This window comes from Carlito syrichta, unplaced genomic scaffold (genome assembly GCF_000164805.1).
Source record: "Carlito syrichta isolate Samal-C Ts95f unplaced genomic scaffold, Tarsius_syrichta-2.0.1 Scaffold311703, whole genome shotgun sequence".
Taxonomy (NCBI): domain Eukaryota; kingdom Metazoa; phylum Chordata; class Mammalia; order Primates; family Tarsiidae; genus Carlito; species Carlito syrichta.
The window spans coordinates 64,846-83,160 of NW_007255799.1; the positions used below are offsets into that span (position 1 = coordinate 64,846).

General features: G+C 54.4%; 1 protein-coding gene across 1 annotated transcript in view; it reads left to right on the forward strand.

The window, feature by feature from the left end:
• Window positions 1-16,621, forward strand: part of SLC2A7 (solute carrier family 2 member 7) — a 21,870-nt gene extending 5,249 nt beyond the window's left edge. The window contains exons 4-12 of the mRNA XM_008068953.1: window positions 2,445-2,569; window positions 3,973-4,125; window positions 6,218-6,343; window positions 6,577-6,764; window positions 8,112-8,222; window positions 9,369-9,470; window positions 12,052-12,127; window positions 15,367-15,494; window positions 16,397-16,621. Coding sequence (XP_008067144.1) covers window positions 2,445-2,569; window positions 3,973-4,125; window positions 6,218-6,343; window positions 6,577-6,764; window positions 8,112-8,222; window positions 9,369-9,470; window positions 12,052-12,127; window positions 15,367-15,494; window positions 16,397-16,621 — 1,234 coding nt within the window. The remainder of the gene's footprint in view (window positions 1-2,444; window positions 2,570-3,972; window positions 4,126-6,217; window positions 6,344-6,576; window positions 6,765-8,111; window positions 8,223-9,368; window positions 9,471-12,051; window positions 12,128-15,366; window positions 15,495-16,396) is intronic.
• Window positions 16,622-18,315: the final 1,694 nt, after the last annotated feature.

The following is an 18,315-nucleotide window of genomic DNA, read 5'->3' on the forward strand; positions in this document are numbered from 1 at the left end:
GTGGAAGGATCACCTGAGTCCAGCAGGTTGAGGCTGCAGTGGCTGTGAGCGTGCCACTGCAGTCTATCCTGGGTGCCAGAGTGAGACTCCAACTCAAAAAAAAACCCCAAAATAACCTTACTCAAAAAACCATCATAATTCCATTTTTAGGCATTAAAAAAATAGTGCTGATTGAAAATTATCTACTAATGCAGAATTCATAGGCTTCGTTTTGTAAGCGCTCGATCAAGGTTCAGTTTGTCACATGCTGTGCACTTGAGTGAAGAAAGCAGTCACTGTGTTGCCATGACGTTTTCATTCAGGCTTTTTATCATCCAGATGTGACTGAACTGTTCTAGAAGCCCCGGCTTGGCCTCCACTTCCCTGTCTGTCCCCACAGTCACAGGTTGCAGGGGCTGGAGGGACCTTAGCGGCGATCTCATCACTAACCCATTTTGCAGATGTGGCACCTGAGCCCAGGAATGCAGCAGGGAGCCAGCCTCACCCAGGGGGTGCCGACAGCCTCAGCCTCCCTGAAGCTGGTAGGCCTCCTGGTCAGGTGGGATTGGGGGTCCAGAGGAGGCCACTCATTGTCTCTAGGCCTCCTGGACTGGCTGGCCCTCTCCTCTCGGTGTCTGGGCTCTGGTGTCCTTGTCACAGGAGTTTGACAGCCCCAGGGAGACAGGTGTGACCGGAGGACACCAGTCCACATGACTGCGGGCCCGCTGTGGGTCCTCAGTGCTGCAGAGCTGGAAGTCTCCATGGAGACACCCCCATCCCTCCCTGTCTTGAGACCAGAGCCCTGCCCCCCTGGTTGACCCACTCTGGGCACCTGGATCAGCTGGGGTCCCAGGTATGAGTAGAGAGGGGAGGAAGGCAGCAGTTATTATCTCCTGAAGGTGGGGGTGGCACCAGAGGGTGCAGCCACAGCCCCACAGCCAGGGTCAAAACCCAAGCCCAAGGTGACAGAGAAGGGGTGAGGGAGCAGTTGACCCAAGTGTGCCTGAGTGAGTGCGTGGATCACAGAGTCCAGAAAGCAGGATGGAGCCTGGGCACGCAGGATGTTCAGGGACCCCATTCCTCTACCCCCACAGGCTTGTGGATTCTCAGCCTCAGAAGGGATCTTAGAAATCATCTAGTCCAGCTAGGCACGGTACTCACACCTGTAATCCCACATTTTGGGAGGCCAAGGCAGGAGGGTTGCTTGAGCCTAGGAGTTTGGAACCAGCCTGGGCAACATAGTGAGACCCTGTCTCTACAAAAAATTTTTAAAATTAGCTGGTCATGGTCGTGTGTCCCCTGAAGTCCCAGCTACTTGGGAGGGTGAGGCAAAAGGATCACTTGAGCCAGGGAAGTCGAGACTGTGGTGAGCTGTGATCGTGCCACTGCACTCCAGCCTGGGCAGCAGAGTGAGACTCTGACTCAAAAAAGAAATGAAACAAAGAAATCACCTAGCCCAGCTCTACATGCCACCTGTTGTGGGACTCTCTTGTTCAGCATTCCTGACGATCGTTCTTGACAACCATCGTGCCTGGTCCAGTGACAGCTTGGATACCCCCAGTGAAAGGAAGCTCTCTCCCTCGTGAGACAGCCCCATTCCCTGCTCCTTCCCTACTATCTTCAGGCCACTCCAAGTGTCAGAATGCCCATCTCCACCCCACCCCACGCCACTGACCCCAAATCTCCCTTCTTGGGACTTCGGCCTTGCTTTCTGGTTCTTCCCACCTGCCTTAGCCAGCTCCAGCTGCCAGAACAAAACACTGCAGACTGGCAACTCTTAAACAACAGGCATCTATTTCTCATAGTTCCGGAGACCCCAAGACCAAGATCAAGATGCAGACAGATTTGGTTCCTGATGAGGGTGTACTTCCTCTTCACAAACAGCCTTCTTCTAACTGTGCCCTCACAGGACAGAAAAAGAGAGAGATCTCTGTTGTCCAGGCTGGAATGTAGTGGCATACTCTCAGTCACCGCAGCCTTGACCTGCTGGGTTCAGGCGATCCTTCTGCCTCAGCCTTCCAAGCAGCTTCCAGGCATGCACCATCATGCCCAGCTAATTTTTCGATCTATCGTAGAGACAAGGTCTCGTCAAGTTGCCCCGGTTGGTCTCAAACTCCCAGGCTCAGGCAATCCTCTCACCTCCGCCTCTCAATGTGCTGGGACTACAGGCAGGAGCCACTATGCCCAGCAAGAGAGAGATCTCTTGCAGGTCTCTTCTTAGAAGGGCACTAATCCCATTGGGAGGCTCCCCACCCACAACCTACATCCTTCCCCAAGGTCCCATCCCCCTGACGCCCTCACATCGGGGTGAAGGGTTTCAATGTATGAATTGAGAGATACCATTAGGCCTTCCGTGGGCACATTCCCCGCGCCCCATTAATGACAGGCTTGGAGAAGATGACCTGGGTCGGATGGGCCTTTGTGGCCTCCGTGCCACCTGCCCTGCAGGCTCGCTGTCTTTGCAGGAAGGGGACCCTGCTGATCAATGACATCTTCGCCATCGTCCCTGCCATCCTGATGGGAGTCAGTAAAGTGACCAAGGCTTTCGAGCTGATCATCTTTTCCCGAGTGGTGCTGGGGGTCTGTGCAGGTACCTGGGGCCTGGGCTCAGCCACACCTTCAGGGGAAGGGTCTGTGGCCAAGGCTGTAGCAGGGCAGGCAAGATGTCAGGCTGGCTCTGTCGGCCTCTTCCCTTCAGGGGCATCCTCCTGTCTCCATTCTGAGTTCGCCACACTTCATGATGTCTAGCCCTCCCTTTATTTAAAATAAAATTTTCCAATGGGGAAGGATCTTTCAAAACACACTCCTACCTTGAAGTATAAATAATCAATATGGTTTTATAAGGTATCTTCCAATGAGGATGGATAGTCTAAACTGAAGATAAGGAGCTTCAGTGAAAATGAATACAGGTCAGGCGTGGTGGCTCACACCTGTAACCTCAGACCTTAGGAGTCTGAGGCAGGAGGATCACTTGAGGCCAGGGATTTGAAACCAGCCTGAGTAACATAGCAAGACCCTGTCTCTACAGAAAATTTTAAAAACTAGCCAGGTGTGGTGGTACACGCCTATAGTCCTAGCTACTCAGTAGGCTAAGGTGGGAGGATTACTTGAACCCAGGAGGCTGAGGATGCACGGAGCTATGATCACACCACTGCACTCCAGCCTGGGTGACAGAGTAAGCCCCTGTCTTTAAAAATAAAAAATAAAATACAGAACCTGTGGTCTCAGGTAGCAGGTGAACGAGGCTTCCTTCTTTCTTTCTTTCTTTCTTTCTTTCTTTCTTTCTTTCTTTCTTTCTTTCCTTTCTTTCTTATCAGAATCTCACTGTGTCACCCAGGTTGGAGGGCAGTGGCACGTTCACAGTCACTGTAGCCTCAATCTGCTGGGCTCAGGTGATCCTTCCGCTTCAGCCTTCCAAGTAGCTGGAACTCTAGGTATGCGCCACCACGCCCATCTAATTTTTTTGATTTATTGTAGAGACGAGGTCTCGCCATGTTGCCCAGGCTGGTCTCAAGAAATTCTCTCGTCTCTGCCTCCCAAAGTGCTGGAATTACAAACCAGTAGTTGTTTCTATTTTTAAAAAGTTATACAAATAATCTGTTTTAGAAAAACCAGAAATAGGTGGAGCATGGTGGCTCACACCTGTAATCCCAGCCCTTTGGGAGGCTGAGGAGGGAGGATCTCTTGAGCCCAGGAGCTCCAGAGTTACCTGTAAGTCCCACTACCCAGGAACACATGGAGGCCTAGATTCCTCCCCTGTGACAAGTGGTCCAGCCCAGCAGCTAGAGAGGAAAGAGCGTCCTCCTCACACCCTCGTGCTGTCCCCACAGGGAGCTGTGAATCCTGGAAGGACTGGGTTGTCAGTCCAAACTAAACGATCAAGATTGACCTGGTCCCCCCCTCCACAGAAAGGCTCAGAGCCCATAGATGCTCAGGGGTCGGGATGGCCTCAAATGAAGCCCCCCGCCCTGACTCCTGCCTTACCTGGACCAGGCATCTCCTACAGTGCCCTCCCCATGTACCTGGGGGAACTGGCTCCCAAGGACCTCAGGGGTGCTCTGGGAACAATGACCGAGGTTTTCGTCATCTTCGGAGTCCTCCTTGCCCAGATCTTCAGCCTCCAGGCCCTCCTGGGCAATCCTACAGGTAACCAGCTGCACGCGGAGGTCACACGGTCCCATTGCTCGTTCCATGGGGCCCGATGTTCCTGAAAGTCGAGTCAGATGAGACTTGGGAGGTGACCTTGGGGTCAGGCAAAGTGCAGCATGGTGGACACGTGTGACCTTGGCGAGGGCTGTTTTAGTGAGTGACGGGGACAAATGATGCTTGGGGGTGGGGGGCGGGGACGCGGAGGCAGGCAGTGTAGACGACTCTGAGGAGTTTTGCTATAAGGGAAGGAGAGACATTGGGTGGTGGCTGGAAGGAGTGAGGTCGGGAGAACGGGGTTTTCTCCTCACTGGGAAAGACATCGGTTCATGTGGCTGCCTGGGAACCATCCGACAGGGCGGGGGAGTTCACGGTCACTGTGACTGTCACCCGGGTGGATGTGGCCCCTGTAAAACGGGACACAAGACTGTTCCTGAGAGTGAGAGTGAGGGGGACATGGTGGAGGGTTAGGAGAGAGGAGAAAGTGTGCGACAGTCCTGCAGGGTGGTGGACAAGAGGATGGACCAACAAACATGGCTTGGATACTGGCATTCAAGGCCCTGTGAACACCATGAGGTTTTTTTCATAAACGTTTTCAAATTCTGCACAGATTCCTTAGTGGGTGGGATGATGTCTGTATCCCCATACTTCCATGAGGAGACTCAGAAGCCAGTGGGAGCTCTCTGGAAGATCTTTTTTTTTTTGAGTCAGAGTCTCACTCTGTCGCCCAGACTGGAGTGCAGTGGCCGCTCCCGGCCACCGCAGCCTCGACCTGCTGGGCTCCGGCGATCCTTCCGCCTCAGCCTTCCGAGTAGCCGGAATTACAGGCGCGCGCTACCACACCCGGCTGATTTTTTGATTTTATTGTAGAGATGAGGTCTCGCCTGCCCAGGCGGGTCTCGAACCTGCGGGCTCAGGCAATCCACTCACCTCAGCCTCCCAAAGGCGCGGGATTACAGGCTGAGCCATCGAGCCCAGCAAGATCATTTTTAATAGATTCCCAAACTGCCCTGGTGCAGCTGAATATCTAGCCCTCATGAGAGAGGCGTCACCCTGGAAGAGCCACCTGGCACCGACACTTGGTGTGTGCCTCCTCCACCCTCACCCTCCATGTCTGCCTTGCTAGAAGACATTTGCATTATCTTTATTTTACTGATGAGAAAAAGGAGGCTCAGAGAGGTTAAGTAACACATCTAGCACCCATCAGACCAGCAGGGGTGGAGGGGGAGGGTGCAGGTGCAGACCCTGTTTTCCTTTTTTGTGAGTTGGAGCCTCGCCTGCTGGGCTCCGGCAATCCGTCCACCTCAGCCTTCTGAGTAGCCGGAATTACAGGCGCGCGCTACCACGTCCGGCTGATTTTTTGATTTATTGTAGAGATGAGGCCTCGCTGCCCAGGCGGGTCTCGAACCCCCAGGCTCAGGCAATCCACTCACCTCAGCCTCCCAAAGGCGCGGGATTACAGGCTGAGCCACCGAGTTCGGCAGACCCTGTTTTCTTAGTGGGATTTTAGGACAGCCTCCTTACCCCAAGTCTTCTAGAAGGAGCTCACACAGGCCCAGGGGAGGATCCATCCTCTGCCCAATCCATTATAAGATTATGCCCTTTCCATTCATAAAAGTAAGAACAAGACATAGCTTCATTTTCTTGGTGGCTCAAGCTTTTAAATCACATCCTATTCCTAAGAAAACCAGTGCTCTTCTAGCTAAGATGAGACCTCACACCTGTAATCCCAGCACTTTGGGAGGCCAAGGCAGGAGGATTCTTTTAGGCCAAGAGTTCAAGACCAGCCTGGGCAACATAACAAGACCCTGTCTCCACAAAAAAAGAAAAGAAAAACAGTGCTCTTTCTGCAAAATAACGAACAAGTCATACATTTTGATAAAGATACTTATTTCCTCTGTTTTTAATATGGAGCCCTTTGTGGGAGGGTCTTGGTAAGGACGAGGTCCCCAGGGCCTTTGGTTCTCACGGAAGGCAGGAACATCACGGGCATGTGTTGCCCCAAGAGGACATGGAGGCCAGCCAAGGCATGCCCAGGGCCCCAGGCGCCCTGCAGGCTGAGCCTCTAGTCCTTGGTGCTGGCTCCTCGCAGGCTGGCCGGTGCTCCTGGCCCTCACGGGAGTGCCTGCCCTACTCCAGCTGCTGACCCTGCCCTGCTTCCCCGAGAGCCCCCGCTATTCCCTGATTCAGAAGGGAGATGAGGCCACAGCGCGGAGAGGTAAGACGCAGACGGTCCTGCCAGGCCCTTCCTGTCCCAGGGCCCTGCGAAGGCCACGGTCAGGGATGAGAGTTGGACGCTTGGGTGGTGTTGAGGGATGGCCATAGGGTCATGGTCACAGCTTCGGGGACCTCACCGGGGGCAGGTGGGGGAAAGGGCGAGCCCACGGCCGGGTGGGAGACAGCATGCAGCAGACAGTCCGCCCACTGAGGGTGGCGCTCTGCTCTCCGCAGCTCTGAAGAGGCTGCGAGGCTGCGTAGACGTGGAGGCTGAGCTGGAGGACATGCGGGCGGAAGCCCGGGCTGAGGCCGCCGAGGGCCACCTGTCGCTGCTTCGCCTCTGCGCCTTCCGCCCCCTGCGCTGGCAGCTCCTCTCTGTCATCGTGCTCATGGCTGGCCAGCAGCTGTCGGGCATCAATGCGGTATGCGGGGACAGGGGCAGCGGGAGACAAGATTAGTCTAGACCTAGACTTGACTTACAGAAACGAGGGACCTCACCCACGGAGGCCAAGTGCCATAGCGGGGCCCAGGAACAGCTAGCAGCAGGGCCAGAGTCGGGAAGAAGCCTGAGTCTTCTCTGTCTCCTGCTTTGCCTCTCCCACGTGCCACTTTGTTTTTCTCTTGCTACAGAACATTTCTCTTTGCCTCCAGTCCCCAAAGGGAAACACCTCCTGCCAAGAGTAAACAGCTCCCTCCCGCTCCTTCCCATAAAACAGACCAGCTAGGCTGGGCTGGGTGGCTCAGCCTGTAATCCCAGCGCTTTGGGAGGCCGAGATGAGTGGATTGCCTGAGCCCATGGGTTCAAGACCCACCTGGGCAACTTGGCAAGACCTCATCTCTACAATAAATCAAAAACTAGCCGGGCATGGTAGCACGTGCCTGTAATTCCAGCTACTTGGAAGGCTGAGCGGAAAGATTGCTGGAACCCAGCAGGTCCACACTGGGGTGACTGTGAATGTGACATTGCACTCCAGTCTAAGTGACAGAGTGAGACTCCAACTCAAAAAAGAAACAACAACAGACCAGCTAGACCCAGATGAGTCCAAGTTCAGGTCCCCAGGGCAGGGGTTAGCAGGTCCAGCCCGGGTCAGGAGCCAGCCTTGGGCCCGCTCAGCTGTGATGTGGGCCGCGTCACTTCCTGTGAACACAGTTCTGTTGCTGTCACAGTCCAAGGTGTGGAGGGAAGGGCAGAGATCTGAAAACTCGGCAGGGTTACCTCTAGAAATATCAGAGGTGGGTTGGGTGACCCAGTGGTGCTCAAGGGATGTGCCAAGCAGGGAGACTTTGGCCTCAGGGATTCATAGATGTTCAGCAAGTGACCTTGGGAGGGCGGACGGCCCAGGCAGGAGCCACCAAATGGGGAACAGCACACGTGGCTTTCAGAAGTGCTGTTTGTGCCAGCATCCTCGGGGCTGAGACAGAAAACAGGCCAAACTTGAGGCTGGCTTGGCCCAAAGGAAGAACTGATAAGGCATTCTCTGGGAGTCTGAGTCATAGAATGACAAAGTGATGGGAGGGGAAAGTTCTCTCAGAGCCCACGTGGTGCAGCTGCTGTTTTATGGATGCAGAGGGTTCCGGGGCAGAGCCGGGCTCTCTCCTCGGTGACCTGACTGCAGGCCACAGCTGTTTCGCCCACCCACTGCCACCTGCCTGTCTGGGGACGCCAGCCCAGGCTTTCGGAACGGCTTGTTGCTACATCACAAAAGTTAAGCCAGTGGCCTGGGCCTACGAGGTTCCCCCCCCCCGTCACAGCCTGTGTTCTCGCTTAGATCAACTACTACGCGGACACCATCTATGCGTCTGCTGGCGTGGAGGCTGTGCACTCCCAGTATGTCACAGTGGGCGCTGGCGTCGTCAACATTGTGATGACTGTCATCTCGGTGAGTGGCCAGGAGGCATCCCTCCTGCTGGTAGGTCTCAGAGCAGGTGTGGCCAGGCAGATAGGAGCCCCACAGAGTCAGCTGAGTGCTAGCAGCCCTGGTCCTGGGGTCACTGGAGGGACACGAACTCTTGGATGTGCATATAATTACTGCCTGTGTGACCTTGACCAGGCTACTTGAAATACCTTAAAATCCAGGTTTTTTGGGAAAATCATTGTGGTGATGGCAATACCTTGTATTGTGACGTAGGTGTAATTTTTGGGGGAGTGCGATACCATTATTTCAGAGTTCGCTATTTAAAATCTGAACTACCTAGCCAAGCACAGTGGCTCATGCCCATGGTCCCAACACGTGGGGAGGCAGAAGTGAGAGGATTAACTGAGCTCAGGAGTTCAAGACCAGCCTGGGCAACTTGGCAAGACCTCGTCTTGCCAATAATAAAAAGAAAATTCGCCAGGCATGGTGGTGCGTGTCTGTGGTCCCAGCTACGTGGAAGGCTGAGGCAGAAGGATTGCCTGAGTCCAGAAGGACAAGGCTGTGGTGGCTGTGAGCATGGGCGACAGAGTGAGAATGGTATTGAAAAAATTCTGGGCCGGGCTCAGGGGCTCAGCCTGTAATCCCAGCACTTTGGGAGGCCAAGGCGAGTGGATTGCCTGAGCCTGCGAGTTTGAGACCAGCCCGGGGAACTTGGCAAGACTTCGTCTCTGCAATAAAATAAAAAATAGCCAGGCGTGGTAGTGCCTGTCTGTAGTTTCGGCTACTCGGAAGGCTGAGGTGGAAGGATCACTGGTGCCCAGAAGGTTGACACTAGGTTGGCTGTAAGCATGCATGCCACTGCACTCCAGCCTGGGCCAAGGAGTGAGACTCCAACTCGGAAAAAAAAAAATCTGAACTACTTATGCCTTGATGTGCATGTTGCATTAACAATTTAAAAGTTGACAGAGGCGCACGTCTCCCAAAGTCGACTGGTTCCGATCTTCCGTCCCCCAGAACATTTTCAAGTGATCTTCTGATCACTTGAAGCTCACATCCTGCCAACAGGCAGCAAGGCAAGGAAGGAGCACCCAGGAGGGCCTGTGGGGTAGCAAAAGCTGGGCCTGAGGATGCTGGTGCCGTCTAGGCTTCTCACTGCCATCTTCTCTCCAGGCGGGCATGGTGGAGCGGCTGGGGCGACGGCACCTCCTGCTGGCCGGCTATGGCATCTGTGGCTCCTCCTGCCTGGTGCTCACCGTGGCGCTCCTCTTCCAGGTCTGACCTCATTCCTGCCTCCCTGGTGGGGGCCCGCGGCAAGCGGTGGGAGGCCCCCAACAGAACCGGGACCCCTAGACTGAGGGGACTTCTCAGTCCCACCCCACGGCACGCCCCCTTCATGACCAGCATTTGCAAAGCCTCTTCCTGAAGGGAAGGTCAGGGAGTTTCACTCACCTACACCCAAATGCGCAGAGACCCAGATGCAATGATCCACCTGTCACATAGAGGAGAAACAGGAGAAGAGTTTGCAATAAAATGTGCGTTTCTGTGGCCGGGCGCAGTGACTCACACCTGTAATCCCAGCACTTTGGGAGAGGGAGGCGAGAGGATTCCCTGAGCCCAGGGATTCGAGACTAGCCCGGGCAACATGGCGAGACCTCATCTCTACAAAAAATCAAAAAATTAGCCAGGCATGGTGGCGCACACCTGTGGTTCCAGCTACTTGGAAGGCTGAGGCGGAAGGATCACCTGGGCCCAGCAGGTCGAGGCTGTGGTAGCCTCAATCATGCCACTGAACTCCAGCCTGAGCGACAGGGTGAGACTCTGACTCAAAAAACAAAACAAAACAAAACGAAAAATGTGTCGTAAAGAGATTATTCTGCAACTTAGACACAAGGTCCTGGCTTCTTTCTGTCGTTTTCAAGCTGTCCTCTCCATAATGATCTTCTCCTTAACCATCAGGGAGTGTTGCAGGGGCCTTCATGTGGGAAGAAGCTGGTGAAGTTTAGGGAATCACGCCAAGCTGGAATTTGTGAGAACACAGCAGGCAGAGAGGGGCGGGGAGGGCGGAGGACTGGTGAGGAATAGGGTTAGTGACGTTTACAATTCAGTTTCATCAAAGCTTCTTTTTAATTTTTTTTTTTTTTTGAGTTGGAGTCTCACTCTGTCACCCAGACTAGAGTGCAGTGGCCGCTCCCGGCCACCGCAGCCTTGACCTGCTGGCCTCCGGCGATCCTTCCGCCTCAGCCTTCCCAGTAGCCGGAATTACAGGCTTGCACTACCACGCCCGGCTGATTTTTTGATTTATTGTGGAAATGAGGTCTCGCTGCCCAGGTGGGTCTCGAACCCGCGGGCTCAGGCAATCCACTCACCTCAGCCTCCCAAAGGCACGGGATTACAGGCTGAGCCACCAAGCCCAAATAAAGCTTCTTTAAAAAACAAACCAAAACAAACAAACAAAAAAAACCTTTGTAGAGACAGGATCTCATCTGTTGCCCAAGCTGGTCTTGAATTCCTAGCCTGGAGCGATCCTCCAACCTCAGCTTTCCAAAGTGCTGGGATGACAGGCCTGAGCCACCATGCCCAGCTACACTTTCCCATCTAAAGAACTTTCTTTAGTAACTTTAAAACTAATATACGATGCAGGTTTGAGACCAGCTCAGGCAACTTGGCAAAACCTCGTCTCTACAATAAATCAAAAATTAGCCGGGCATGGTAGCACAGGCCTGTAGTTCTGGCTACTTGGAAGGCTGAGGCGGAAGGATTGCTGGAGCCCAGCAGGTCGATGCTAGAGTGGCCATGAGTATGCCACCGCACTCCAGCCTAGGCGATGGAGTAAGATTCCAACTAAAAAAAAACACAACGAACTAATATATGAGCCCTTTGTCTTGGGTAGAACCTGTAGGAACTACAGGAAATGAGAAGAGCTGAATTAAACCAAGTTCCACCTCCAGAGATCTCATTTCAGACATTGTGGGGCGTCCTGGTGGCTCCCTCCCTCCTCTGTCCAACCCAGGAGGGCTCTGCCAGGGGTGCCAGCAGCCGCCCCCTTTGCCTCGGGTCCAGGGTGGCCCCATCAACCTGGCCAGCCCTCTGCTTGCTTGAAGTGCTAAATGTCCCCCAGGCTTGCTCCCCACTGCTCTTTCTGTGGAAGACACATCCATCTTGTGGCTCCTCCCCTCAGAAGCTTCCGCGATTTTCACCCCCACGCCACCCAGCCCTGGGGCCAGCCTCTGCCCCCAGCACCCATCATAGCTGTGACTGGCGGGTCACTGGGGAGTTCTCAGGGGAGCCTGCTCAATTTGTCTTGTGTCTGTTGACCCGGGTTTGCATCAGCCATTGGGAGCAGACATGGCAGCCAGGGGCCCCCACCCCCATGGCCAGGCTCCTGGAAGGAGTCTCTCCAGAGAGGGCAGGGTGAGCTCGGATCCCAACCTGTCGCCTGTGGGTCAGGTGGCTGAGGCCACTGCCTGATCTGTGTTCAGAGCCCTCTGTGCTCTGATTCCGCTCAGGGGGTGTCAGGAGGGCTAGATGAGTGGACCGTTGTAAGTGCGGAAAATTGTACCTGTCGGGAAAATAAATACAAGGTGGGTATCCTTCCCCCCACATCGCTCTCAGTGAGGCGGGGCTGGAGCCCTGGTGACCTAGAATGCAAGATGGCCGTCCTCCTCATCGTCCTCTTGCCCACCCACAGAGCCCCTGGGGCCCGTGAGGGTGATCACACCCAGGTGTGGCCCCTCTGGGGGACAGGGACGTGGGACCCGCAGGCGGACTCTGCTACCCGTGGGGCTCACGGCCTCAGATTAGCAGAGCTCCCAGCCAGGGTCCCTCAGCCCAGATGGCCCTACCTCTCCCACAGAGCACGGTCCCTGAGCTATCCTACCTTGGCATCATCTGTGTCTTCGCCTACATCGCGGGACACTCCATCGGACCCAGTGAGTATCTCCCTCCCTCCCTCCCTTCCTCCCTCTGCTCTGGACCCGACAGGGTCAGTGCTCAAGAAATATTTGCTGAGGCCAGGCACAGTAGCTCACACCTGTAATCCCAGCACATTGGGAGGCAGAGCCTAGAGGATTGTCTGAGCCTAGAGCTTGGACACCAGCCTGAGCAACTTGGTGGGACCTTGTCTCCACAATAAATCATGAAGGTAGCCAGGTGTGGTGGCGCACTCCTGTGGTTCCAGCTACTTGGAAGGCTGAGGCCGAAGGATCACCTGAGCCCAGCAGTTGGAGGCTGGGTGGCTGTGAGTGTGCCACTGCACTTCAGCCTGGGCGACAGAGTGAGACTCTGACTCAAAAAAAAGAAAGAAAGAAAGAAATATTTGCTGAGTGAACGGACATCCTTGTGCCCTTTGCCTGCCAATTCCATAAGATCCCACCCCCACCTGGCCTTAGAGGCTCAGCCCAGCTGATCCTGTCTGACACCAACCATTCCAGGTCACGTTCATTCATTCACCTGGCATTTACTAAGTGCCAACCAGTGTTGCGGCCAGGCTGGTTCCCACGGATCTTCTGTGGCTCCCAGGGGGACCCAGACTTGGCTCTGGAACCCACCAAGGAGATGAGCTTCTGCAGAGAGGAGCTCATGCCAGCCAGACCCCCCCCCAGCATCTCGGCGCATGTCCAAACACTCCAAGCCCACAGCCCGACCAGGCCTCCACTGTCTTTGGCCACCCCCATCTGCCAGCTGCAACCCCTGCTGCATTGTCCCCACATCCTGGTACAAGGCTTCCAGCCTTCACCTGGGCCCACCTCTCAGGGCACCTCAGAGACTCCAGGTTCCTCTCCCCGTGTGTCCTCCTGAGACTTGAACCTCATTCTCCTTGCCTGGAGAGAGACACCTCTGACTGCGAAGACACAAATAACATTCCCCGCAGAATCTTCGTTTTGAAAGGGTTTCCATAAACCAAAGGAAAGGTGTGAATCCATGCGACTCACAATAACAGAAGGCCCGCTGGGGCTGTGCCGTCAGGCACAAGAAGGGGTCAGCACAGCTGTAGCTAAGGGTGTTTAAGAAGCGGGATATGGGGCAGGAAGCTTCCTGGTATACCTTAAAGGAGGAGGCGGGAGAACCTTGCAGGAAAAGTGCCAGTGTGTGTGCCAGAAACTGGGGGTTCTAGGCCATCCCCGCTGCAACCTATGTCTCCGGGGACAAGCCATTGTGCTTCTCGGGGAACATGGGTGACTGGATGTCACAAGCAGATGGGAGATCAGACTGTGGCCTGGGCTGACATTCGAGCAGGTCCTGAGGGACTGCTTAGTTACTGTTGCTGTTGACCTGGTGGGGAGGAGGGAGGTTGGACAGATGACATCCTCACCAGCGCCCACGTGGGGAGCAAAGCCCTGGAGAAGGGCCCCTGCTCACCGGGCTGCGGGAGTTTTAAACTTGACATCCAAGGGCAGCTTCATGCTGGGGCTTGAACTCCTCTCTGAGACCGCATTTTCCCACTTCCTTCCTTTTTTGACTGGGTCTCACTCTGTTGCCCAGACTGGAGTGCAATAGTGCCATCATAGCTCACTGTAACCTCACCCAGCTAATTTTCCTTTTATTTTTGTCATAAAGACAAGACCTCGCTATGTTGCCCAGGCTGGTCTCAGACTCCTGCTCAAGCTAGCCTCCCACCTCAGCTTCTTCTTTTTTTTTTTTTTTAATTGGAGTCTCACTCTGGCACACTCATGGCCACTGCAGCCTTGACCTGCTGAACTCTGGCGATCCTTCTGCCTCAGTCTTCCAAGTAGCCGGAAACCACAGGCATGCAACACCATGCCTGGCTAATTTTTTGATTTATTGTAGAGTCAAAGTCTCGCCAAGTTGACCCAGCTGGTCTCGAATGCTTGGGCCCAGGCAATCCTCTTGCCACCGCCACCTAAAGTGCTGGGATGACAGGCCTGAGCCACTGCAGCTGGCCAAGACTGCATTTTCAATGTGGCCATATCAACCTCTGAGGGAGGGAAACTGATTAGGGGGAGAGGAAGAACCTTACTCTTTTTATGCATAAAGGCACAGATAGATAGATAGATATACCCATATACATATATATGTGTATATATATATATACACATATATACATGCATACACACAGGACATAAATATACAGTATACCTGTGGTATTAAAATTTCATGAGGGTGGCAATTAGGAGGAAAAAATTGCTTTAGACATTTTATTTATTTGTTTGTTTTAAAAATAGAGACAGGGTCTTGCTGTGTTGCCTAGGCTGGGCTGGTCTTGAACCCCTGGGCTTAAGTAGCCCTCCTGCCTCAGCCTCCCAAAGTGCTAAGATTGCAGATATGAGCCACTATGCTCAACTGGCTTTAGACATTCTTTTTTTTTTGAGTTAGAATCTCACTCTGTCACCCAGGCTGGAGTGCAGTGGCAGCTGCTTATAGCCACCACAGCTTCTACCTGCTGGGCTCAGGCAATCCTTCCACTTCAGCCTTCCAAGTAGCTGGAACCACAGGTGCATGCCACCAGGCCCAGCCAATTTTTCTTGATTTATTGTAGAGGTGAGGTCTCGCCAAGTTGCCAGGCTGGTCTCGAACCCCTGGGCTCAGGCAATCCTCTAGCCTCTGTCTCCCAAAGTCTGGGATTGCAGGCATGAACCACCAGTACCTGGTGGCTTTAGAAATTTTAGACGCGACTAAATTGGTTGAGGAGCCTTTGACCCAAGGAAAGGTGCCGCCCTCGGGTGGGTCTGCCATTCCCAGACTCACCACAGGAGGGCAGCACGCCCCAAGCACAGGCCCCTCCACCCTCCAAAATTTTCAAAATACACCGAATTGGAGCTTTCAGAAAACTCTCCTCGCCTGCTCCTGCCATGGACTCACCACCTGCTGCTCCAAGACGCTTTCCACCCATTTCATGTCTAAAATGACGCTTCCTTTGCGAAGCGTCCCCGGCTTTGAAGAAAAGCAGTGACAATTCCATTCCAGGCTCCCCAGCCAGACGTTCCCAAGGGGACCCTGTCAGCCTCCGCCCTGTGACCTGCTCTTGTGGGAGAGGCAGGGCTCCTCTCTGGGCCTCCCCACCCCACTCCTGTCCCAGCAGGGACTGCCCATGCAGGGACATGAGCCCCCCAAGGGGCCTGGGTCTGAGGCTGGGCCCGGCCACATCCTGCCAGCCCTCGGGGGCGCTCTGGGCCCGTGGCGGCTCCACTGTCCTGCCCTCTGTCCCCAGGTCCCGTCCCATCGGTGGTGAGGACTGAAATCTTCCTGCAGTCCTCACGGCCAGCTGCATTCATGGTGGACGGGGCCGTGCACTGGCTCACTAACTTCCTCGTGAGCTTCCTGTTCCCGACCCTCCAGGTGAGCCAGGGTCCCCGTCCCAACCCTGCCCCACCAGCCTCCAGGGAACAAGTAGAATTCCCCCTCCAAAGACCCTCTGGGAATTCAGCACGAGGGGGACAGGACCCCGGACACTTTCATGCGATGCCGCTGCAGCCAGACCCTTTGAATGCACTGGTTTCCCACGTACCGAAGGGACCCCCCGACCCACACTGAGAAAGCTGTTCCTCAGGGTCTCTGGGCTGCAAAGGTCAAGGGCAACAGAAGGAACCGGGCAGGCTGGGGCCTGAGCCAGGGAGCGGTCCCCCGCCACCTCCTTCCCCAGCCTCTGAAGACACGCACACAAACTCAATCTTCTAGCTTTTTGTTTCCTGCAGACTATCTTCAGGGCGTTTTTGTTTTTGTTTTGAGTCAGGTTTTCACTCTGTCACCCAGGCTGGAGGGCGGTGACAGCATCCTGGGCTCATCAGTCCTCCTGCCTCAGCCTCCCGGCATGCACCCCCACACCCAGCTAAGGTTTTGATTTTTTGTAAAGATGAGGTCTGTCTCTGTTTCCCAGACTGACCTCAAACTCCTGGGCTCAAGCGAGCCTCTCACTGGAACTACAGGCACACACCACCATGCCCAGCTAATTTTTTATTTTTTTGGAGAGCCAAGATCTTGCTGTGTTGCCTAGGCTGGTCTTGAACTCCTGGGCTCAAGCGATCCACCTGCTTCGGCCTCCCAAAGTGCTGGAATCCCAGGCGTGAGCCACCATACCTGGTAGCAGTCGATTGCCACAATTTGCTGGTTATTTTACTCTTCTAGGAGTAAAACAAAAGCGGCCACCAAGAAGCTCCTTAGGACTCACACAGACCCTGACCAGAGCTGTCCCTGTTGCGTCTTTCTCTCCCCACTCCTGTTTTCTTCGTGTCTTGGTCTAGGAAGCCATTGGTGCCTACTGTTTCATTATCTTTGCCGGCATCTGCCTCCTCACTGCTGTTTACATCTATGTGGTTATTCCTGAGACCAAGGGCAAGACATTCGTGGAAATCAACCGCATCTTTGCCAAGAGAAACGGAGTGGAGATTCCAGATGAAGAGAAAGAAGAAATCAGTGGTGCTGGGCCTCCCAGACTCCCTCCGCCTGCCAAGGAGACTTCCTTTTAGTGGAGTCCACGTGCCTGTATTCAGGACTTCCTATGACAAAGAGGACTCCCTGCCCCAGGCCTCGGGGAGGGTAACAGCTCTGTGACTTCTGTATCTCCAGTGGCAGCTGGAAGGTTTTGGAAAGTTTAGTCACTGATTCAGTTGAGAATTCAAGGCTGACCCCCGGGAGGACTGACCTGGGGGATGGACAGATACCTGAGTGTTGGTAGACAAGACTCAGTTCTCTGGTTCTACATCGGCACCAAGACTTAAGTGATGTGTGGAAGCACTTTTTAAAATAAAACTCAGCTGGATGTGGTGGCTCATGCCTGTAGTACTTTAGGAGGCTGAGGCGAGAGGATCGCTTGAGCCCAGGAATTCAAGACTCGCTTGGTCAACATAGCAAGCCAAGAGGTCGAGGTTCTGGTGAGCCATGATTGTGCCACTGTACTCCAGCCTGGGCGACGGAATGAGTCTCTGACTCAAAAACAAGCAAATTAACCTGCAGTGACAGAGAACAAGTCAGCGGTTCCCTGGGGAAACTTTTGGAGGTGATGGAATGCTTGTTGTCTTGATTGTGATGATTATTTCAAGGATGTATACGTGTGTCAAAATATCAAGCTGTACATTTTAAGTAAGAGAGGAAATAATAAAAATGTTTTTTAAATTCACAGTAGTAAGCCGGGCTCGGTGGCTCAGCCTGCAATCCTGCACCTTTGGGAGGCTGAGGTGAGTGGATGGCCTGAGCCCGCTGGTTCCAGACCCGCCTGGGCAGCGAGACCTCATCTCTACAGTAAATCAAAAAATCAGCCTGGCGTGGTAGCGCGCGCCTGTAATTCCAGCTACTTGGAAGGCTGAGGCGGAAGGATCGCCGGAGCCCAGCAGGTCGAGGCTGCGGTGGCCGGGAGCGGCCACTGCACTCCAGTCCGGGCGACAGAGTGAAACTCCAACTCAAAAAAAAAAATCCACGGTAGTAAACCGCACTGTCTCTTGGTGACTGTGCACCTGGTCGGGAGAGGGGTTGATCCCAGATATCAGGAGAGCTGAAATCTAGTCACCCCCTTTGCCGCAGACATCATGCCCTTAGAGCCCGTCTCTGACTCTCGCTCAGATTTTCTTCCTAGGCGGTTCACGGGAAACTTAGCACGGTGTCTTGTAAACACTTTCAGCGGGGCTCCGATCAATGCTTGCTGATTGGGCTTCATGTGGGGTCAGGTGAGCTGTGGCTGTTGTTCTAACAGATTCAGCCTCTCCCTGCGTAGCCTCCTCAGAGATCGTTCTGAGGTCTGGGGTCAGACTGAGTCACTCACCTGCCACTGCCCCGCATCTTGTTGGGAGATCGAGACCAGGTTGGCCCTTGCAGCGTGCTTGGCTCACACAGACCCGCGGGTCTTTCTGCCTAAGCCCAGGTGCTGCAGAGACGGGACTCACAGGTAAGGGAAGATGCCGAGTCAGGGGCCCTGGGTGGCAAGGGTGGGAGCTGAGGGCTCAGGGTGAGGCCGGTGGCGTTCCCGTTGGCCAGCCCACCTGTATTTGGGGTCTCAGTCACAGTCAAACTCGGACGTGCCATACCGGGGTAGGCAGTTTACAGGAGTGAGTAGGAGGCCTTACTTAAAAAACTTACTCACTGGGCTCGGTGGCTCAGCCTGTAATCCCAGCACTTTGAGAGGCCGAGGTGAGTGGATTGCCTGAGTCCATGGGTTTGAGACCCACCC